General features: G+C 33.8%; 1 protein-coding gene across 2 annotated transcripts in view; it reads left to right on the forward strand.

Annotated features, from left to right (window-relative positions):
• Positions 1 to 24,997, forward strand: part of LUZP2 (leucine zipper protein 2) — a 580,933-nt gene that overhangs the window by 547,484 nt on the left and 8,452 nt on the right. For both annotated transcript variants that reach the window (XM_009460116.5, XM_521872.8), the window contains exon 10: positions 2,496 to 2,588. In XM_009460116.5, coding sequence (XP_009458391.2) covers positions 2,496 to 2,588 — 93 coding nt within the window. The remainder of the gene's footprint in view (positions 1 to 2,495; positions 2,589 to 24,997) is intronic.

The following is a 24,997-nucleotide window of genomic DNA, read 5'->3' on the forward strand; positions in this document are numbered from 1 at the left end:
CTAAAAACATACCTTTTCTTCAGTTGCTATATTTCAGAATTCTATATTACATAGAATTCTTCAAATGGCATAGATTCTAACCCTTGTTCAGAACATACAATTACTATTCAATCTCTTCCATCACCAGGATTTGACATCTCAGTTCAGCTGTTGTTGCCATATACCTGGTCATTTTAATGCTTCTGTATTAGTTTCCCACTCTCATTTTCTTCTGTTTCATTTTTGCCTATGTACTGTTGCCATAACATGCTGACAGGGGCTCTAGCCATATCATACCTCTGATTTGAAATATCCAAGGGACCCCCGCTTTGGGTATTTTTGTTTAAGTTAGACCCTATGCTGGGCAAGAGTGCAGTGATACAATCACAGCTCACTGCAGCCTAGAATTTCTGGACTCAAGCCATCTTCCAGCCTCAGCCTCCTCATTAGCTAGGATTATAGGTGTAAACTACCACATTAAAAAAAATTGTAGAGACAGGAGACTCATGATGTTATCCAGGCTGGTCTTGCACTCCTGACCTCAAGAGATCCTCCAGCCTCTGTCTCCCAATGTGCTGGAAATACAGGCCTGAGGCACTGCACCCAGCCCCCCTTGGGCTGTTGAATTAAGTATAAAATTTGTAGCTCAATTTTGGGATCTCCTCTCTACTTTTTAGTATTTTAAATCATGCTTATTGCTCCTTCTACCCTATAGACCAACAAGCCAACAACTGAGTCTCATTCTTCCGTTTCTTTGCTTAAATGTTTTCCTTCACCTGGATGGCCTCCCTCATTCTTGCCATAGTTATTCAGCAACTCACTTCAAAAATAACCCTCTTCACTAGAACTTTTCTTATTACCCCAAATGGAATTGACCATGATTCTTTTAAAATATACACAAGTCTGTTCTGCCTCCCTGCACTTAATAAGCTTTATATTAGAGTTACTTATGTGAATAACAATCAGATTAGGTGAACTCTATGAAGACCCAAATGCTACCTTTGTCATCTTTGTATTTACCAAAGGCATCTAATACAGAACACTGGCTTGTTCATTGGCTTGATTTAAAGGGCAACTCCAAATTTATTGAATAAATTTAATAGGATTAGAAAGAATAACTTTTGTTTTCCTGTTTAATTATTTTTTAATCCTAGAGAAGTTAGAGGGGAGGTCAGACGTAGGATTCCTAAACAAAAGAAAGACAGGAAAGAAAAAGGGAGTATGAGAGGTGGAAAACAATAAATGCCTTCTGGATTTCCCCCAGTGAAGTTAAATTTCTTTAGGTATAAATTAAGAAGAATGTATTTACTATTTATTTATTTATTTATTTATTATACCCAGAACCCAGCATTTGGGTGACTTTATATAGGATCAGTTTTAGTGAACTCAGTTACTTTATTTTCTATTGTTTTTCTAATATTCTAGTTGCTTTATTCATGTTCTTTTTTACATTTAATATTCTATCAGCTTTATTAACTATTCTTGGATTTTAGTTTTATAAAGATATTGTTTTTGTAAAAATGTTCTCCTGCTAAAGAACGTACTTGCCTGTGAAAAACCAGGAGAGTGCTGTGTAGAAAGTAGTGCAGGTAAAAAAACGTGGGTGAGATTTGAGTACTCTCTCCAGACCGTGTCTTAGTTTTCCTCGATCCCTAATGGATAGAAACCTAATTTCTTCCTCTCCTGTGAAGCAGTATGATCAAAGTCTCAGACTCAGGCAAATTAGCATTTACTAGTTTATTTTGTGTGCCCTAAAACAGTACCCTCAGGAATTGAGGAGCTGAGTGAAACACCAATATTCAAATTAGCTCTTCCCAGGAAACACATACACATTTGAATGGATAATCTTAAACCTACCTATAGTGGTATTTCTATACAACAATTAGGGCATACCCTTCTCTGACCATAACTAGGAAACAGCTTTTTCTTTTCTTTTCTTTTTTTTATTCTCTTCTTTTATTTTCAATTGTGTTTCTAGAGAGATGAATTCTAGAATAATATTTAGGGTTTCTGGAAATATAAAGCAAAGTTTGATTAGTTAGTGTACATATTGGAGTTAATATAATCCACTATGTATATTATGAAGTGTTACGAATCATTTTCTTTCTATCGAGAAAATCAGTTATTTTCTTATTCACGTATTATTTCTCTATATACTGGGGGTTAAAATAAAAAGAAAGGACAGGATATATACTTTGTGGGGGACTAGAATCCTTAAAATAAAATCTTACCATGGAAGAAATAAATATTTTCAGTAAGAAAATAATCCCAATGGACATCACTAATGCAAAATTAAATATAATTTATTTATTTAATTTCAAAGTTAAGAATTTTTCAAGGTATATTTTATGGTCTCTGATATATACAAATTTCCATTTTCTTGTTTTATTTTGATTGTAATGTTGCTATAATATTATATCATGTGTTACAATAAAACGATTTGGATCTATTTGTTCAAACTATTTCTCTTGTATTTAGTGATTTCTTTCTTTCTATCTCTCTTCGTCTCTTTTAAGCCTCAACAAAGTGCTTCTGGAAACAATGAGAGCTCTCAAGTTGAGTCAACAAAGGAAGGAAATCCAAGTACCACTGCCTGTGACTCTCAAGATGTAAGAAAAACTTAAGATGCTTTTTACAGTATTAGACAGGAGAACAAAGCACAAGCATTTTAGCAATTCTAATTCATGCCACCATGAAACTATTTATATGTAATATCTACTATCTAAGGATTGTACTTTTAAATATAAGAAAGTAAATGTTCTTTATGTTCTTTTTTTTTTTTTTTTTTTTTTTTTTTTTTTTTTTTGAGACGGAGTCTTGCTCTGTCGCCCAGGCTGGAGTGCAGTGGCACAATCTCGGCTCACTGCAAGCTCCGCCGCCTCCCGGGTTCACGCCATTCTCCTGCCTCAGCCTCCCGAGTAGCTGGGACTACAGGCGCCCGCCACCGCGCTCGGCTAATTTTTTGTATTTTTGGTAGAGACGGGATTTCACCGTGTTAACCAGGCTGGTCTTGATCGCCTGACCTCGTGATCCGCCCACCTCGGCCTCCCAAAGGGCTGGGATTACAGGCATGAGCCACTGCGCCTGGCCGTAAATGTTCTTTTGTTGTGAATCAGGTAAGTGTTCCATTAAGCATTGCAACTAGATTCTTAGGACAACTGTGAATATGAGTTTTTAGAGAGGTAAGTGGAGGACCACAGGCTAAGCAAGGTGCTCATTCCCACAGCTACATGAAAGAAAGCTGTTAAAATGTAAAAAACAAAAGCCAACAAAAAACCTTATAGGATGTACTTCTCCATGTAAAGCAAATACACTCAGCATACAGAGATATCATTGTAGAGGAAGGGAGATTCATTTCCTTCAAATGATAGGAAATATGGAATTTGTTCAATGAGTCTTTTCACTCTTTAAAAGTGCAATGAAATTTTATTTTTTTGAACTTTGGCAAAATTGAGCTAATGGATCTATTACATTTAGATTTGAGAACAGCAAATGACAACAATTGTGTTGGATAGATTCAAAATTAGGCTTTAATCCAACTTGAAAAGTGTCTGATGAAACTATGCTTGAAAGAAATCAGGCTGCAGCTAAAAATATATAATGATGATAAGGAGGAATAGAAAAGTAAGTTAAACAAGTGTTCTCTTTTTTCTCTTCTGGCTGCCAAAGTGGATTTAGAAAAATGAATTACTCTCCCAGCTACTCGGGAGGCTGAGGCAGGAGAATGGCGTGAACCCGGGAGGTGGAGCTTGCAGTGAGCCCAGATCGCGCCGCTGCACTCCTGCCTGGGCGACAGAGCGAGACTCCGTCTCAAAAAAAATAAAAAAGAAAAATGAATTACTCAACAGTTTTGCTTTGTTTATTTTTAAACAAAGAGTTTAAAACTCTTTGTTTATTTAAACATGTATCCAAACTATACAATTTAGAGCATAATGTTAATAAGAAGTATAAATAAAATGCTTGAAATTTACTTCCGAAGGAGGAGAGAGTCAAAAAGACTTTGGGCAGGAAGGAAGATTTTTACTATAGTTTGAAGCACGGGTAGGTCTTTGACAGTGAGCAAATTTGCAGAGGCAGGAAAATATCACAGCAGTATGGCTAAAAAACATAGTACACAAAATGGTGGGATATGTGCTTACAGCAATCATTGAAGTCTAGAGAGTGAGGGGCCCTGGATTCCCAAGCTAAGAAATTTAATTTGAACAAGGGAGCTAGTTCAGGTTTTCAAATGTTTGTATTCAATCGAGTGATAAAGCCATGGTGTTAATTTTAAGGATGGTGTTTTTATTTCTTGATATATATTTTTGAAACTACATAAAAACATGTTTTCATTGGAGGCAAAATAGAAAATTTATGTGTGGTTTGCTAGGATTCCTCAAAGCAACATTCTGGTCTACTTTTCTTATTGAAGCCTCCTTCAAATCATAAATTGATTTATTCATATGTTATTTGTTTCTCTCTTCTACTTGTGTTGTTCTCCTTTGTCAGGGATAACTCTTCTGTCCTCAGTGAGTTCCAGAAGCAGATACTATCTGGTTCTGGTCTCAATCTGGACCTGGGGCTCTTCAAAAAGCTGCCTCCACCAGAACAAATATAAATGTTATTTCACTAACCTGACTTCTGTCCTCTAGACTTTTCTATTGGCGTCTCTACTCCTAAGAAGCTACACCTTTAATACATAGAGTGCTCAGTATTCAGAGCCTGCAGATTCAATTATAGATAATAATGAAGAAAGTAATACAATGAGTGACATAAACCATGTGCGAGTAATAGGAATTAGTGGGATATGCATGAACATCAGTTTTCAAGTTCTAGACCAGTACTTCTTAGCTCTGTCTCCAGAATAGTGTCAACCGAAGAGTACTTACAAAATACTGATGCCCACAACCCATTGCAGAAAAATTACTTCAGTACCTCAGTAGGTAAGGTCTAGACATTAGTTGTGTTAATTTTTTGATTCCTCCAGATGCTTCAAATATGTAGGTCATTTTTCACTAATAATAGATTTCCCATTCATAAGAACCCTCTGGGGAGCTTTTAGAAAGTCAGATTATGAGCAATTTATCTGGAAATTTTTAATAAATAAAACTAGAGAGACTGTTTTTTGCCTTGTATAAATTGAGCCATAATATTCTGATTTGCATTAAATATTGTGAAATGTATTGCTTCCATTTTAATGTAGCAGTATCAAAATACTGACTCTACCAGTCTAGAGACTTAAGCTCCAATTTGGGTTGCTTTATTGAGTGTCCAAACTGAATAAGAAGGCAGAACTTAATTTCATTTTTTTAAATCACAAAATAAAATTCTTTATCACATTTCTACCTTTATATTTTGTCTATTTTGGGGTGTGTTTTAGAATCTTAACCTATGCCTTTATATGACTTTCCTTTAATCAGATATTGAATGAATGCTATTTAGTTTTAAACAAGGACAAAAAGTAGGATATAATGTAGTTTTACTTTGTTTTTAATGTCCTTAATAAAATTGATAGTAACTTTATTCCTATTTCTTGTTTTAACTTGATTTTCAGTTGTAATGAATTCAGAAATCCAAAAACCACTGAATCAGCAAATTTTAAAAATAATTAAAGAGAGATTAAATAGGAACCTGAATCTAGGCAATCACAGAAACAATTGGGAACAAACAATGAAAAGTCTGTTTCAAAGAGAGAGCCCCAGGATTCTGTGATCAAATGAAGATGTAGGTATAAAGATGAAGTGTAACATGAGCCCCAAATGTATGTTTTATTGGCTTAAATAATTACATCATCATTATCAAGAAAGAAAACTAGAGTAGGAGATATTTTTGGTTAACTTTTTTCTATTTACTTCTGAACAGAAGAGATTGGCACTCTGTTAATAATTAGAATGGGTGAAAGGCACAATGAAGCTAATTATTTTTGAAATATATAATTTTAAAAAAAGCTTTATTGAGATATAACTTACATACCATAAAAATTCACCCATATAAGTGTATGTTTCAATCATTCATCACATTTGCTGAGTCCAGAACTGTAATCCAGTTTCAGAACATTTTCATCTCCCTAATATGATCCCACATGCCTTTTTTTTTTTTTTTAATACAATGAGTCCCCATCCCCACACTAAGCCTCAGGCAACCAAAAACATGGTTTCTTTTTGTATTTGTTTGTACCTTTTTATTGCTGAAAACCATTTTATTGTGTGGTGTACCACATTTCTTTATCCATTCACCAGTTGCTGTCTTTTGGATTATTTTTAATTTGTAGCTATTATGAAAAAATGATGCTATGAACATTTGCATAAACCACTTTGTATGGTAATGTTTTAATCTCTGTTGAGTAGACACCAAGATGTAGAATTGCTGGGTTTGATGATAAGTTTATGCTTATATTGAAAAATTGGTACATTCTTTCCCCCTTTGAACAAACGTAAGTGGTGCTTCTCTATTCTCCCATCTTCACCATTAAAACCTCATGGTTCTCAGAAAGGTAAAATTTTCAGTAATGAGGGCTCACCTTACCTTAAACTAAGCCTCTTGGAGTTTTTATATTTCATGCTAGTCCATATTCGGCCTCCAGAAATTTATTAAAGATATTACATAAATATTCCCATCAACTACTGGCTCCAGCAGCTTTCACTTAGGTAGCTTGTCTGTGTTCTCTGTATTCACGGTCTCACCAGTTTTTGGGGTGGTAGTTTTTCTGTAACATTAATTCTTTGATACATCTAAGAAAAATTATTGATTATCAGTCTGTTCAGCTTTTTGCTTGTTGTGAAGGTGGAAGTGGAGACTTCCAAGACCTTTATGTGTCAGAGCAGAACCTGAAGTCCTAATTTTTGTCTTCTGAAACACACAAGCTTTTATTTTCAATAAAGTTCAACTCATCATTTTATTCTTCATGCTTTTGATATATCTAAAGAATTATTTACCTGTTTAAGCACACTAATTTTTTGTCTTATGGTTTCTCATATAATGTGTGTGCTTTTATTTCTTACATTTAGATCAATATTCTTCAATTTTTGTGTGTGTCTGTGGTTGGTGTTAGGTAAGGTTTTGCATTTATTATTTGCATGTTGTTATTCAGTTGTCCTAGTCTTTATAACACATTTTTAAAGAATATGTTTTTTTAATTGAACTTCTTTAGTATCTTTGTCAAAAAATAACTGACACAAACTTGAGTTCATTTCTCATCTTTCAATTTTTAATTGATTTATCCTTATGCTAATACCATGTTTTCTTGTTTTGGTTTTTATTTTTAATTTTAGTGGTTACCATAGTAGGTGTATATATTTATGGGATGAGATAAAAACATGAGATGTTTTTATACAGGTATCCTTGGTTACTGTAGCTTTACAATAAGTTTTGAAGTCTACAATTTAAAGTACTGTGAGTTTGTTGTTCCTTTTCAAGATTGTATTGGCTATTCTGAGTCCCTTACATTTCTTTGCAAATAATAAGACCAAAACATTATCTTAATAATACTGTTTTTTTTTTCAATCCATAAACATGGAATGTCTCCATTTTCTTAAATCTTTTTTTCTTTTTTTTTTTCGAGGCGGAGTCTCGCTGTGTCACCAGGCTGGAGTGCCCTGGCGCAATCTCGGCTCACTGCAACCTCTGCCTCCTGGGTTCAGGCGATTCTCCTGCCTCAGCCTCCTGAGTAGCTGGGACTACAGGTGCCTGCCACCATGACCAGCTAATTTTTGTATTTTTAGTAGAGATGGGCTTTCACCATGCTGGCCAGGGTGGTCTCGATCTCTTGACGTTGTGATCCACCCGCCTCAGCCTCCCAAAGTGCTGGGATTACAGGCGTAAGCCACTGTGCCTGGCCTACTTTAATCTTTTAAAATTTCTTTCAGCAATGTTTGATAGTTTTTCAGGGTGCAAGTCTTGCATTTCTTTTGTCTTTATTTTTCTTAAGTACTTTTCTCTTTTTCATAGTATTGCAAATGTAGTATTTTAACTGCATTTCTAGTTTGTTAATTGCTATATATATAAATGCAAGTAATTTTTGTATATTGATCTATCAGATTGAGGAGTTTTAAGTGACTGTGAGCTCTGAGTAAAACTGTGATGAGATTTGCACACCACCTATAGGTAGTTGCAATGTTGATTTTAAGCAGTTATGATGCTATATCCAGAATAAAGGAGACAAATCTCTTATCTAATTTCGCTTATCAGTCTAGACCGATAAATTCTGCCTCATCTTAGAAATAACACTCTGAGGTTCAACAGTGACGAATGGAAAGTGTTTTCTAATGCTTGAGATAGAAGGCTGAAGAAAAAAGTTAGAATTGAAGGTTTGTGTTAATTTATGTTTCAACCAGTTTCCAGCTGTGTAATCATGAATATTTAACCCTTTTAAGACTGTTTTTTCTCCTCTGAAAAAGAGAGATAAATATCTGTTGCTTAATATAACTCATCCAAAGGATCCAGTGAGATAGCCCAGCTTAACAGTTAGCATATGACTAGCACAGCAAGCTCTCAATAATTACTACTTTCCATTCCCTTATGTGAAGCTATGCCTCTCACAAAAAACCTCAATAAGTATTTTGAATTATATACTTTAATTAATTTATCAAATGAAAAAACTTAAAATATGAGCGAAGCAACCTTAAATACTGTAATTGTATTTGTAATGTATTTGTAGTGAGTAGCCTTATTCAGTGCTACTTTACACAGCAGAACCAGATGCAGCTAGTAGAAACAGCTATAGGAAGAATAATATTTTAGTCAAATATAAAAATGAACTCTTAATGAAAAGTATCTGAAACTAGAATTAGCAGTTGGCGGAAGTACTATAATATATAATAGAATAATGAAAAACAGCCATTCTGGAATATAGTCAGGAATTGAGGCATTCGTGTGGAGGATAGACTGACCATGTTAGCATCTCTTTCAATTTCAGGATTCTATAATTATCAGCAACCTCACCACCCTGACAGCTGATAGGACCCCATGCAGTCTCTCAGTAAATACATAAGAAAGATTATGCATTTTGATTCCTGTTGGTCATACCTGAGACTGAGTAACATAGAAGAGAAAGCATGGGAACTACATAAAACCTAGATGTGTATATTGACTTTGCTGTTTCCTAACATTGTAGCTCTGGGAAGGGACTTTGTATTCAGATCCCTTTATCAATATAAGGTAGATGAAGATTTTTCAAATTTTAGCATACTAAGAATCACCAAGTCAACTGGTAAAACTGCTTATGCTCAAGATCCATTCCCATGTATTATTAATCCGTTGGTCAGGTAAAGAGCCCAGGAATGTGTATTATTGTAATAATCCCACGTAGATTTTCTTCTGTCAATATTTCGTGTTAAACACTTTGAGAAATTGCCGGGCGCCATGGCTCATGCCTGTAATCCCAGGGCTTTGGGAGGCCAAGGCGGGCGGATCACGAGTTCAGGAGATCGAGACCATCCTGGCTAATATGGTGAAACCCCGTCTCTACTAAAAATACGAAAAATTAGCTGAGCATGGTGGCAGGCGCCTGTAATCCCAGCTACTCGGGAGGCCGAGGCAGGGAAATCACTTGAACCTGGGAGGCAGAGGTTGCAGTCAGCTGAGATCGTGCCACTGCACTTTGAGAAATTTTGTTGTTCATTTATTGCAGGTTTATTATGATTATTATATAAATATATAGATATTAAATATGTCACATTCAACCATATCATAGATATCCTTATTAGCTCTTTTTAAGAAGCAGCTCTGAAGTTTTAATACTCAAAGTCTCAAAATATTCTGTGGCCTAAGAATCAAACTTGGAATTATAAAACATGCTTATTTTTAGATATCTTTGTTGCTTTGTTCCACTTCCTGCCTATGGTATGCCCTATGTAAACCAGGCAGGGTCACTTAGAAAATGGCCCTCAGATTCCTTGTTCCTTTTTAAAGAAGACTTAAGAAACTTGAAATGGATCACTAAATTCTTAGCAGCATATTCGACTATCAGTTTGGGGTATGTACAAATTACTCTAAAAGCTGCGTTGTTTAAATGATAATATTGGAGTCACATTGAGAAAGCAAAGGATGTGTCTACTCCATCCCATTTTCCTGCAGCTTGCAAATGTGCCTCATATTGTTTAATAGCGTATCAAGAATTAAAGACATTGAACATTGTATTTTAATTTTCATTTAGGAATTAAGAGTTAACATTCAATGTAAATGTGTTTTGCAATGTTTCTGACTCCTATAAGTAGCAAACATTTAATTTTTCTTACTGTGCTGAGGAAATGAAAAACAAGGATGGCTTATGTTTAGCACCGGGAGCACTAGCTCAATTTCCTGCCATTACATCTGCTTGCAAGTCCCTTACCAAAGGGAGTCTATTCAACAGAAAAATATTGCCTAGGGAAATGAGAAGAGAAAATGTGCAGAAAATAAATTCTAGAGCTGCAAGTAGAAAATTATGCCAGCTTTTTCATGTTAAGACAATTTTGGCTGAGATATAAGAAATCTAGTTTGCTATTATATCCAACATGCATTTTGTGGCATTTGATGGTTTGGATGAGTTGTTGGTAGATCCAATGCTTGGTTAACATAATTTTCTAGGCAAGTCATACCCTGCTGTAATTGGACTGAGAGACCACACAGCACTGTCATTCTGGGCTACATTCCATCAGAACATCTGAAGAGGTTGGCTTCATTAGAAGCATTTTTTATTGTCCTACTGTGGTATTTTTTTCAAGAAGAAGCAGGAATCCCTCCAAATAGTGTAGGAATGATAGGTAGATTCCAGTGGTCTTTGGAAAAATGTTATATTTTATTCATATAAATCTCCATGTTTACTTTTCTATGACAACTTAACCATCCAAACATGTTAACCTAATTTGATTTATTTCCATAAATAGTATGGAAAGCTTAAGAAAAATGGTTAATCTATTAATATGGTAAATGAAAATAACCCAGTAACCGTGTTAATATATATTATAAAAATCATTGGCCAAGCAATAACGTGCAAACATAAAGCATAATCTGATAAATAATTATTTTACCCCTCCCATTTACCTATGAGACACATAAGGACTTCCTTCTCTGGGTTTCCATTGTCCTTGCTGGATGAATGTATTTTGTCTGTTATCACAGTATACCTTGTATTTTGATTATTTGTATAAGGTTCTCATTTTGAATTAGATAATAAGTGATTTGAGGGCAAAGGCTATAAAAATATTTGTATTGTAAATTAAGGTTCAGAGAGGGAAGGTGACTTGCCCAGAGGCACCTGCCTGGGGGACATTGATGTCAGAACTTTCCTCCCTTCCCCTTGAACCACTCCTGCCGTTGGCTCCATCAACTGAATTTGTAGTCATTGTCTTGATTTAATGTTACATTCTCAATCTTTTGACTTCTTGCTTTTCAGTTTCTTAACTTATAAATATTAAACCAGCACTAAAACATTGTTCTGTAATAAATGTGAAAAATCAATTTCCTACATAAAATGGCATCACAGAAAAATTCAGTCAAAAAGTATTGGTGTTTCTAAGTAGCATGGTACTCAATTTACTTTTTTTCTCTTTTGTAATATTATAAAAATTTTGCTTGTTTTTAGCCTATAGCTTGTCCCATCTCTTATTTAAATATGCAGAAAGAACTGGATTTTTGTATTTGTCATAAATAGTTTTTGTTGGTAGAATTTCAGATTTACCAGTTGTGTATTTGCATTAAGTATTCTGAGTTATTTTAATCTTTTAGAGTAAGATCATAAGAGACATGACTAATCTCTTTAGTGAAGTATAAAGAAGCGTTTAATAACAATAACAAAGTCATAGCAATTGGCAAGATCAGCGATACAAAGTAAATGAAAATTTGACAATGAATTTCTGAAAAGTTATTCCATCTGCTTTAATTCTTAAAGTTTTATTCTCTATTTCTGAGAGCAGGAATAGAGTATAATTAAAAATAAATAAAAAGCTAAAGAGGACATTATCTTTTTTAATCATTTCAGTGATTATAAATTCAGTCATCATGCCCTTTTGAAAAAATCATTCTAAATACACTACTTTATTTCCATAAATAATTTCCAAATGGGATATCTGCACTGAAGTCAAACACATGCATGTATCATAATGAAAACTTTCTGAAGCATTTGAATGCCTTAGTTAGATTAGATGGGCTGATTGATCTGATGTTTCTGCCTTGAGGGGGCAAAAAGAATAAAAGGCATCCTTCAAGGTAAAAGTTACTCAAGGCTGGATGAATGCTTGATTACTGAGACTATTTTCTTTCCCTGTTAAATCATAAACACAAAAGGAGGAGAGGAAAAGAAACAAAGAACTGATGGGAAAAACTCCAGCAATAAATTATTTGGCAATGTCAAGATTTTGTAATGATCAGAATTAATATGTTGACCACAGAAGTGTAAACTTAAAGTGAATATCAGTGCTTCTATTATGATAGGAATCAAACTTATTGGCAATATAGAGAAATTTTGACTGAAGGAAGGGAAAAATGAAAAAGGGAGATGAAAGATAGAACCAAATTGAGCACCTAATATGTGCAAGATATTCCATTAGGAACCTTTATATATTTTTTAAAAATGTAATCAACTCTTCCAGCATCTGATTGATGTGGGTATTATTTTGTCTAGCTTACAGATAAAGAATCAGAGCCTCAGTAAGTTGAACTAACCTTCCAAGTTCATACAATGAATGAAGGTAAAAAGAATTTGTCTTCATTCATTAGAGTTGCTATAACAAAACACCATAGACTGGGTGGTTTATAAATAATAGAAAATTTATTTTTCACAGTTCTAGAGGCTAGGGAATCCTCGTTCAAGGCACTGACAGATTTGGTGTTCAGTGAGGCCCACTTGCTTAGGGAAAGCCATCTTCTCACTGTAATTTCACATGGCAGAAGAGGTAAGATGATGTCTCTGAAGCCTCTTTTATAAGGGCACTAGTACCATTCATGAGGCTCTACCCTCATGACCTGATCACCTCCCAAGGGCTCCAACGCCTTATCCCATTACCTTGTGAGTTAGGATTTCAACGTATAAATTTTGGGGGGACATAAATATTCAGATAGCAGCAAAATTCTAACCTAAGATGGACTATCTCTTTATTCACATTGCTGTGATTACCTTTATTATCTCATTTCACTGTGATATAAACATTTTGAAGGTAAATATCATTATCATCATTTAACAAATGAGATAAAATGTGGTTAAATTGGTATTTCCCACTTTGCCATAGGCAAATGCTGTTCTGTGATTAAGTTTTCAACAGTATAAATAAAAAGAAAAGTGATATAGAATAAAAAGCCATATAACAACATATTAGTGGATTTTCCATTAATCTTTTATCTTCTGTCTTATCCTCATCTCCTCTTTTTCCCATTCCTCTTCTTGTTTCTTCCTCTTCTTTTTTCTGTTTCTCCCTCCCTCTGTCTCAGGATAATTTATGTTGTCATTGAATCCTTTGTCTATTTTTCAAATTAAAATTTTTATCTGAAATATTGCTGAAATATAGTAATCTATTTTTGTTGATTTATATTCTCCAATGTCAAAATTTAACATTGGCAATTTCATTGTTAGTGGCGTCTAATTTTATTTTCCAATAAGATATCAAAGTCCAGGAGCTTCAATGTTCATGAACTTACCCACATTATCACAAATAGTAGGAAATAGAGTTGGGACTCAAATTCATTTGTACATGACTCCAAAGCTTATTCTTCCTGCCTTACTGTGGGACTCCCAATAATGACTAGAGACATAACAGGATTAGAGTCTCCTGCACTACGCTGTGATTGTGTGTTCTTTTGCACACACAGAGATTATGTAATTACCAAGGTTTGTCTCAGCTACATACTTTTGTTGTTACCATGATTGCTTTTGTGGTCATATGATAATATTGTGTCAGTTGGCAGTTTATTGCCAGAAATCACAGAAACAAACAGGTTATTCTAGAGGTGTTGGTGAATATGTGTATCTGAGAGGCAGTGTTTAGTCATTTTAATAGATGTATTTGTGGCTTAACCCACTTTATAATTTACAGACCCAGCTGTGTTTCTCCCTAGGTCTCCTGTATAATTGAATGGGTGAACTGCATAGTGAAGCAGTTGAATTTGTGCATGCTTTCCTGATTAATGTGCATATTTTATTACTTGAATTTGCAGATCTTGGGTACTTTACTAATTAGGTTGAATTTTACTTAATCGAGATGATGAAGGTATTTTGAAGACTTGTACTACTCTTTGTATTGTTTTAAATAATTCTCCAGACTAATATTTGATATTTTTTCTTTTTTTAGACATAAAATGATTCTTTTGAATAATTAATCCATCATTCACTACAACTTATTACATCTCTATCCATTCTTTCCCAAGTAAAATTATATTCTTTAATTATACATGCATAAAGAGAAATGATATCTGAACTTTTGCTTTAGCTCAAGAAAAAGAATTTGAGTTTGAAATTGATATGGAATGAAGACCTTAAGTTTTTAGGCACTTTTCAAATTTAAATGTTATATTTTTATGAACCTGTATATTGCCCTATATGCCAGCTGTACACAGATAAGCAGTTATTATATAGATGGAAATGTATCATTGGAAAGTGAAATATCGGTCATACCCCTCAAGAAAAGGGAAAAAGAAGAAAGGAAAAACAAAAAACGAAAAACAGAGGGAAGGGAGAAGAAGAAAAAGGAGGGAGACAGGAGAAAGGAAGGGAAAAAGGGAAGGGGAAGAAGGAGAGGAGGAGGAAGGGAGAAAGAGAGAGGTAGAAATAATGGATATAGAAATGATAAAGACAGAAATAGATAGTTACAACAATGGCCAAACAGATAGGTAGGCTTTATTTGTTATTTTGAAACCAACCTCCAGGGCCAAGCATGGTGGCTTGTAACTGTAATCCCAGCACTCTGGGAGGCCGAGGTAGGCAGATCACTTGAGTATAGGAGTTTGAGACCAGCCTGGGAAACATGTTGATCACTTGAGTACAGGAGTTTGAGACCAGCCTGGGAAACATGTTGATCACTTGAGTACAGGAGTTTGAGACCAGCCTGGGAAACATGTTGATCACTTGAGTACAGGAGTTTGAGACCAGCCTGGGAAACATGTTGAAACTCTGCCTCTATAAAGAATACAAAAAAAAAAAAAAAAAAATCTGCATGTGGTGGCATTTACCTGTACTCCCAAATACTCGAAGGGCTGAGGTGGGAGGATCACTGGAGCCAGGGAGGTTGAGGCTACAGTGAGCTATCATCACGCCAGTGCACTCCAGCCTATGTGACAGAGCAAGACCCTGTCAAAAAAAAAAAAAAAAGTAAAAAAAAAAAAAGGAAAGGAAACCAGCAAAATGTCAAAGCACACCAATAAAGTCGTGTGTCTTTCCGTCTCCAACTTTATCATTGTGCTATGACATTTGACAATACTGAGTTTAATATATTTTATTTTTGTCAGTTTTATATACATTTCTTGCTTTGTATTAGTGTAATATTATCTATATAATTTCATATTATATGCTACCAGATTAAGCATTTTTATATAAATAAACATTCTAAAAACGTTGTCTTAATGACCACAAAATATTTTATTTTATCATTATTTAGTTAATCCGCATATTTTTGTTTGACCAATATCTTGTTTTATTTCTGTTATACAAATCACCATAATGAATACTTCTTAGTGCCCAGTTTCTTTTCTTTTTTTGTTTGTTCATTTAGTTTTGTTTTAAATTTTGTATTTTTTTCAGAGAAAAAAATACCCCAAATTAAAATAAAATTGGCCTTCTCTATCCCTGGGTTTTACATCTGTGGATTTAACCAACCATGGATCAAAAATATTTGGGAAAACATACAACAGAAAATAAAACAAATAAAATATAGTGTAACAACTATTTACATCACATTCCTATTATATTAGGTGCCATAATTAATCTAGAGATGATTTAAAGTATATGGGAGAGCATGTGTAGATTATATATAAATATAACATCATTTTATTTAAGGGACTTGAGCATCCATGGATTTTGGTATCTGTGTGGGATGATGGAAGAAGTCTCCAGCTGATATTGAGGGATGTCTGTACACTGAATTGTGAAAATATTTAAAGCCATTTATCCATCTTAATACAATATTTTCCAAAATATCTGTGTGAATATATCTTCACACCAGCATTGTAAAAGACAGAAAGGGAAAGAGAAGAGAGAGGAGTCTGCTTCAGCATGTTACAGCCAACAGTAAATGTATAGTTTTTGTTTATTGATATGTTTTATAAGAAAAATAGTTTATCATTTTAATTCTTATTTATATTTTGTGTAATTTGATCATACCATTTTATTCAGTGTCATGTGGATGGCATTGCATTAATGCAAATGCATCTGAGTAAGTCAATGTAGAACCACATTTCTTCCAAAACTGAATGGACCACATTAATCATTAAACAACCACCATTTGTTAAACATATAATTTCAGAGAGTGGTCCACAAAGATAAAAATACATATGATTTATTGAACATGTAATGTGTATCAGGAGCTTTATTCCAGGTTCTTTGTCTTTATTTAACCCCACAAAAATTCCATGAATACAATTCCATTTCCCTATTAAATAAATGGTAAACTTGAAGAATAGGACAGTCAGACAAAGAACAGGTGAAAAAACCAGACTCAATATTAAACTTTCTGAATGCAGATCCTGCACTTCTCACTGCCTAGGGACTCAATTTATCTTCAAATATCTTGTAAGATAAACATTATTACTTCAACTTTATACATTTTAAACATGAAGGAAATGTAGCCTGAATATATTCCCATGTCTCCTTGTTTACAAAGCACATATTCTTTCCACTAGGTTATACATTTTCAATTCACATACCATATAGTTTATTTTATTGTTTCTTATCATTCCACCTGTACTGATTTCCTTGGTGAAAAAGAAACATATTATACAATTATTATTTTCTGATAATATCTATATTGGCATTCATATTTAAAACACCATTAATATTATGCAGTCTACAGAATTATGTTGACATTTAAATAGATGGTGTATATTAAATTATGTATCTACTGCTTTATAATTTCTTGTTAAATATAAATTTCCTGTGTGATTAATTTCATTATCTCTTTCTTTATGTGTTAATGATGACTCTTAAAAAACATGAGCAGCATGTAAACTTCTTTTTTTAACTATTCAGATTGTCAACAACTTCTCATGTAGACTTAAAAAACTAAAGCATTATTGTCAAGCATTAGAAGATGATATACTTAACTTGTGAAACTTGAAAACTAAATTGGCATACCTACTCTATTTCATAAAATCTCATGGAATTTCAAATTTGGTGTAGGTCTCAGAGGTGACCGAACCCATCCATTTCATGAAAATAGCCTAAGATTGTGGCTGTTTTGGCTTAATATCAACATTTCCAGTTCATTTTATTTTGGACTGTCTCTCAATTTAAGACATGTTGTTCTTTCCATTGTCCCAATCTGCTCTCTCTCTTATCCTAGGCACGTCACTCAAGGAACAGAATATGCCTAGCCCTTCTCCCAGCATGATAGCCCTTGAAACATTTGATAGTACGTCTTAATTCTCCATTTGTTGACATTTGTGACTTCATTAATTTCTAATGTTCATCTGAAAGATAAAAATCTCAAAATCTCTAGATATTGAGGTTTAATATGTTAGCATTTAAAACCATAATCATAACCAACTACTCAGACCAATCTCTAAATCAGTGCTTTGGAGATAACATTGACAGGCATAGTAAAAAAGAGAAACATGTTCTGACTTCCTACAAAACACAGTTCACTTAGTGAATTCTTTCTTAAACATTTGAGACCAAAATATGCATCTTAAACTATGGGAAAGCTGCTTGAAAGAGCCAAATGTTCTTGTAGTCAATGATGATTTTGGTCATGCATTGTCTCTGGGTTGTTCTCTACCATGTACCTAGGTCCCACAAAGCACCTGGCACACAGTCATCACCTGGTACATCTTTATTAAGGGCCAAGTGAATGAACCTTATTAACATTGCCTGCTGCTGTCATAATTGCCTATAACATTAATCCTTATGTTCATCATTATCATTGCTGCTACAATATATAATACAGAACACAGTGGGATGAGTGTCACTCAGATAAGTGCATTAAATATATGTCCTTATTTATTCCTTACAAATATTGATGAACAAACTTGTTCCTCATTTTAAAAATACGAAAATTGAGATTGAGGAAAATTGAGTAATCCAAGGCCACAAAGCTAGTAGATTTAAGAATTTAAACATTGACTAAACATAGATTCCGTCACCCACGGGGTTTAACCTTATTCTTCTTTGTCATGAAATCTCTTATCTGAACAGCACTTTTTAATCTGTTTCCAAGAGTCACAATTCCATTTCAGGTTTTGCCAGGAAGAATTAAAAGAATGAAATTTCAATAATTACTCCAGGTAGAGGAATAAGGCAAAGAATATATCAGTGTGACAAAACTTTTTGTGTTTGTGTATGTATTTAACAGTCATAGTCAAAAGATAATCTATGAGTCAGAGAAGGTGACAGCAAAGATTCATTATTTTCATGCTCACTCATACACCTTCACTATGATTCATCAAAGTTAATCTGATGACTACGTTCTATGACACATCTTATTTGTTTAACAAAACAGTCTCCAACCTTCTAATTTCATCCATCTTCTCTGTCTGCCTCTGCACTTATCATGCTTAGCACACAAATAGTAAGAGGAACAACAATGAAAATTTGGCAGAATCTGCTTTTTTATACTAACCATAAAAACCTTCCAGATTTCCAAATGAGCATTTGTTGGAAGGAGGATTTCTAGGGAAGCTAGTTCAGAGTGTTATACAACATTTTGTCTTCTCGGGGGATTTTATTTCTTCTATTTTGTGACTGAAAAAATCTCCCAACTCTTCCTATTAGTTATGCATTACCAAAAGGCTATTTGAAGATGAGGCAAATTTTCATTCACTGTGGCATTGTCCAGTGATGGTCTCAGTGGAAAGGGGAGGCATGAGAGTTGGTAGTATAAAATGATTGCATAGAGCTTTTCAACACAAGATTTATGATCTTTGGAGATTTATAACTTGAACTGCTTATTAAATGATACGTGGGAGTTTACAAAATAATGTTTTGTGATCATTTGGGGGATAAACAAGCCTGAGCAAAGATTTAAATTTGTCCATTTGCTTATCAAGTTTGAAGAATAAGTAAAAACCTGTGGCAATGACATTCGCTAAGGGGCTCTAAGTGTAGCCATATAATGAATGATCTTAAGTGTTATTTAGCTAAATTCATGCTTTATTCTATAGGCAATGGGAAATCACATATTTGTGTGGGGGAGATATTTTTTCTTGTTTTGTTTAGATTGATTTTTATGCAGTGAGTTAGCATGATAAAATCCATTTTAGGAAGACATTTCTGGAGGCTGATCTGTTTGGGTTGGAGAAAGGTGAGGTTAGAGAGAGTTAAAAGTTTAATTCAACAATCCAGAGATGAAATAAAGGGGTAAATGCCATTATCTCTGAAAGAGAAAGGAAGACTATAACGTGCTGAATTGTTTTCATGAAAAATTGTTTACAGCTTACCCACAAAAGGTTGTCTGTTTCTATCATCTGCAAGTTTCATTTTCAAAGCTGACATAGCATAATCCTCAAAATCCTCTGAGTTGAGACATTGAACCTACATATGGCAATTAAAACTACAAAAGGTATTGTCCTTGTTGTTGTCTGTGGTGAGTACATGTAAAGGGAAAACTCTGAAGGTTTATTATCCCTTGGGTTGAGATTCATTATCATTAAAGTAATAAAATTATGTTTTTGTCCTCATGACTCTATCTCAAAAAACTTTATTCATCGCTCAAGCCTCAGTTCATCCTTCATGAAGAAATCGATAGCCCTAATTAGCCATGAGTGATATTTTTCTTCTTTTCTGGATAATACAGCTCACTGATTCATCAGGCCCAAATGTGTACCAACCATTTACTTAGGGATCTTGGTAGAATATTGCAAAAGCATTAATAGTATGAGAAACGTTTTTTGGTTTTGTCACAAATTGTGTTGTTACCTGAGACTGCAACATGTGAGGTGCTATCAAAATCTAAAATATTATATAGTTAAATAATAAAATGGAAGAAAGAAAATATAAGTCTTTGAATGATCCCAAATTTGCAGCAAGAGACTTTGCCTCAGTTGCAACAGCAATAACTTTATGACCTTGAGGATGTTATGTAGATCTGTTGATCTTGTTGTCTTCATTTGTAAAAAAGATAAAAATATCTGAGTATTGATATGAGAATTAAATCACATGAAATATACATCAAATCAATTTCAGCATCTGGTACATAACAGATACCTGGTAAGTTATAGTGTACTGATTCATAAATTAACATTTCTTTATTTTCAATTTTCAAACCCCAGCTACATGTACAACATCTGGAAATAATAACAGTTTTGATCACTTGAGCATGTTTTCCCAGTGAGTAATACACTGTATGTGTGTGGGTGTATAATCTAATATATACATAAAATAGCAGAAAATATATATTCAGAAAAAAATTAACAAAAGGAAAATAAAAAGTGACAGGGTATACATGTCTATATTTCAATATTCAGTAGTTTCAATTCATTTTATCAACTTATTCACTTATATAGCTGGCAAACAATTATACTTGGAATGAAATAAAACGTTAGTTCTTTATTTGATTATACTATAAATTTTTTCATCAATTTATAATTTTTTGCAGGAATTTCTTATTTTTTTTTAATCTGTTGTTAGGAACTCTTATGTGAAACATCAAGGATGTTTCTTGACATGTGGCCATCTGAGTGAGTTTAGTGGTGTCAAATCTTGTGTTAATTGCTTACTTCTTATTTATTTAAATAAATACATGAGCATTAACAGTTCTATTGTTTTCTTTCTGTCATCCCGGTAATATGTGTTTGCATACCTATGCAAACATCCAAATGGGAGTCTACTCATTTAGGGATTGAGCTGAGTGAGGACTAAAGAGATTAGAAAATAAAACCTTAAGGTAAGAGCACTAAGAAACACAGAATTTTAAGAAATGAAAGAGCCAGCAGTATACATAGCAAAAAGAAGTTAAGGAGAAAGACAAATGGAGAAAAGATTCACTTATCCTTTCACCTAAATTTATCTATATATTATGTTCACAAAATTATTTAAATATTAACCATCCCCCAGAAGTGTATTTATTTACAAATTTTCTAGGGTCCACCTTCAAAAAATGTGGAGCCAGTAAATAGACTACATTTTAATAATCAAAGCAAAGGCAAAGCAAAGATAAGATATTTATTATCTTGTCAGGTTCAACTGACAAACCAGGCCCATCTAGATAATCTCCATTTCTATTAACTCAAAGCCAACCAACTACCTGATCATAGGAGTTATATTTCATCACATTCATAGGGTCTGCCTGTGAGAACCTATCAAGAGGAGGGTGTTATATAAGGTTTGCACACCAGTGGGTGAGAAACATGGGGAGCATCTTAGAATCCTACCTGTTAAAATATCCCAGTTAAGTCCCTAACTAGCATTTGAAATTTTTAGAATATGTGTTGTAAAATAATTGTTTTTCCATAGATTAAAACATTTAAAGATCATATGTTTCAGATACATGATAAGTTCATATATAAGTTTCATAAAATGGCATTGTGAATGACTGTGTATGGTGTGTGTGTGTGTGTGTGTGTGTGTGTGTGTGTTACTGAAGGCTAAAATTATAAACTGCCTGACAAAATAAGAAAAAACTTTCCTATTGCCCTTCAAACTTTCCTATTGCCCTTCAGTTCACATCTTGAAAAGCTTCCCTTCTTTGAATCACCTTTAGCGGTGACCTTGAAGTTTTTTCTTGTGGCAGGGTCCAAAAATTCCACAGATGAAAAACAGAGCCCTATTCATGTAAACTGACACAAAACCATTCGTGTAAAGCAGATGTGTATATCTTACACTTTCAACACAATTAACAATGACCATGTCATGCAATTTCGTAAATTATAAATCTACTGAGGTATGATCAATGTGTTTTATGAAACATACCTATTTGTATCTTGATATCACTTAACACAGTTCTAATCTATAATAAATATATAAACAGCAATTAAGTTGAAACAGAATTACCATCTGTAATTTATTTCACATATATTTATATGTCTATTTTACATGTTAAATCACACATGATGCTAAATGACGAGTTAATGGGTGCAGCACACCAACATGGCACATGTATACATATGTAACAAACCTGTACATTGTGCACATGTACCCTAAAACTTAAAGTATAATAATAATAAAATTAAAAAATAAATAAAAATAAATGTAGGTGCTTTGTTGATCAAGTTTAAATATAACGTTTATATTTAAATGTAGTTTACATTTAAATGTAAGTGCTTCATTGATCATAAACTTAACAATGAAGCACCTACATTTGAAAAGTCTTTCTACAAATTGCTTTCTATTTGCAGTAATCTAGTTTTTCTCTTTGGGGTGGAAATCTGCTTTTCAGGAAGGCAAATTATTAAACTTACACAGGGTGGGGAGCATCACACACCGGGGCCTGTCATGGGGTCGGGGGAGAGGGGAGAGATAGTATTAGGAGATATACCTAATGTAAATGACGAGTTAACGGGTGCAGCACACCAACATGGACATGTATACATATGTAGCAAACCTGCATGTTGTGCACATGTACCCTAGAACTTAAAGTATAATAAAAAAGAAATAAAAAATAAAAAAATGATAAAAAAATAAAAAATAAATAAATCACACATGATGAAAAAGCATATAAAGTTAAAGCAATGGAAAGAAAAAAATGTAACTGGTTTTAGGCACCTGAAATAATTAAACAAATGATTCTTGTGCATCTAAACTATGTCACGCAAATACACTAAGCATATTGATTTTATGTTTTAAAATGTATAGAAATTGTCTGTGACGGATATTAATATCCTTAGTTTCAGTTGATGAAATTAAAGCCCAAGGATATTGCAGAACTTCCCCTGATAAATAAATAATGGGTGAAAGAACTGGGACTTGAACATAGATATGCCTGATCTCAAAGCCTGTGCTATCATCTTACAGAGGTTGCCACTGGATGTGACCTGCAGGCACTTTCCATTATTACACTTAAATCTCTCTGATACTCTTTAATATGTTATTGTTTATGTATGTATTTATGCATTCTCCGCTAGAATATAACCTCCACTGACATCAAAGTCCTCGACTTTTTTTATTGTTCTATTTTCAGTCAGTGCCTGGCTCATAATAGAAACTCAGTAAATGTTTGTGGAATGAATGATTAAAGTATAGAACTATTTTTGAAGCTCAATTTGGCTCTTAGTGTTGAGGCAATTTAAGGATAACAAAGGTAATTTATTAGATTGTCCAGATTTCATTTGTGTGGCCAAAAAGGGAAAAATGAAAATACATTTGCGGAAGCAAAAGTTGCTGCAATAGTTTTCGATAAAATTATATTTACTCTTTAGATAACATTGGTTACTCTCTTTAGATCTTAGCTATAGTTGCAGTTTTCTCTCAGTGACCCCACCTCTTACCCTGTAATGTAGTGTGGCTTTTTTAAATGAAGAGGTTTTCTTTAAGAATTAAATTATGTTGTTTCCAAGGGAGCTTCCCTAGAAGTAAGCCCGTTGGTTTAATTCTATATTCAGTGATTACCATTATAACCCCAAACCCAAGTTTTATTGGATAAATCTTTAAATATATAAACACAATTTGGTGTCATCTTGAAACCTATATTTTCTCAAGTATCTTTTCTTTCCAAAGCAAAACATGAATATAGACAATTTGTTGCAGAATCAGGAGGACCAGAGAGACCTTGGGGTATGGCAGGATCTTTACTGAGTGCACTCACACCCAGCCGACTTAACATACAAACACTGGGCTCAGAACAAAGACAGCACTTGTCTTTTATACACACTTTAAAAAGGGGGTGGGCTGGCTTGAAGCAAGCTTACAGTTACAGTGGCTCAAAAGCAAGGATACAGAGGCAGAACAGTTAATTAAATTGTGACAGGTTCATAACTAAGGATTACACATGACCATTGCCAAGCAATCCAGATGTCTGTTATCTAGATTTTGCTTTAAAGAGCCTTGCACTGGTTTATCTTCTAACCTTCACTATGGTGCCTAGACAGCTGTAGTTCAGGCACACTCAGGCTTCTTATGACCTTCATTGTACTTTTTAGATAAAACAGAATACTTGAAGTTACTAATTACAGAGAACAAGAATCTATAAACTCATATTATAAAACAAAGGAAACTTTGGTTTTCTTCTCCCTGTGTGGAGGAAGTGCTGGGAGAGTCTCCGGAACACATTCCTTTGTGTCCTGGCTTCTTAGATAGTATTATCAAGACGTTCCCTGGATCTGGGCTGTGCCCATTGCTGCCTCTGGGACAAGTTAGCCTAATACAGGAAAGCTTATTTCTCTTTTTAATTTTATTTTTTTTCTTTCTTTAATTTCCCACCTAAAATTTTTGTTATATTTTAGCTTTATTGTTAAAAAAGGAGCATTAGTAAGAAACATTTTTGCAGCCCCTCTACTCAGCACCTTCTTCATTTCCTTTCCTTCTCTTCTCTCTACCTTTCCTCTTATTTTTCTTTGTTTGGTAATTGCATCACTGTTGATTCTGTGACATAAAATAATGTCAGTGTCAACTGATCATAAATATTGTTTTGTAACCATTAATGTTAGTAATAACAATAATCAAAAGAGGAGAAAGAAAAAAAGGAACGATCACTATTTGTTAATCTATGCTGAATACCTGTTTATGTTTTCTAATTTTACCCTTAAATTAATTCCATAGAGAAGCAGACCCATTTTACAGCCAAAGAACCCGAAGTCCAGCGAAAAATAACTTGATCAAGGTCATCAATGGATAAGTATCAGAGCTAAAACATAAAACAAAGTCTATTTCACTCCAAAGCACTTTTAACCAATAGTCAAAACTACTTTTATACTACAACATTGGAAATGGGTCAAATTTGTCTTGCCTTCCTTCACAACAGTTCTCTGGAATTTTTGATAGTCTGTGTCC

This window comes from Pan troglodytes, chromosome 9 (assembly GCF_028858775.2).
Source record: "Pan troglodytes isolate AG18354 chromosome 9, NHGRI_mPanTro3-v2.0_pri, whole genome shotgun sequence".
Lineage (NCBI taxonomy): Eukaryota > Metazoa > Chordata > Mammalia > Primates > Hominidae > Pan > Pan troglodytes.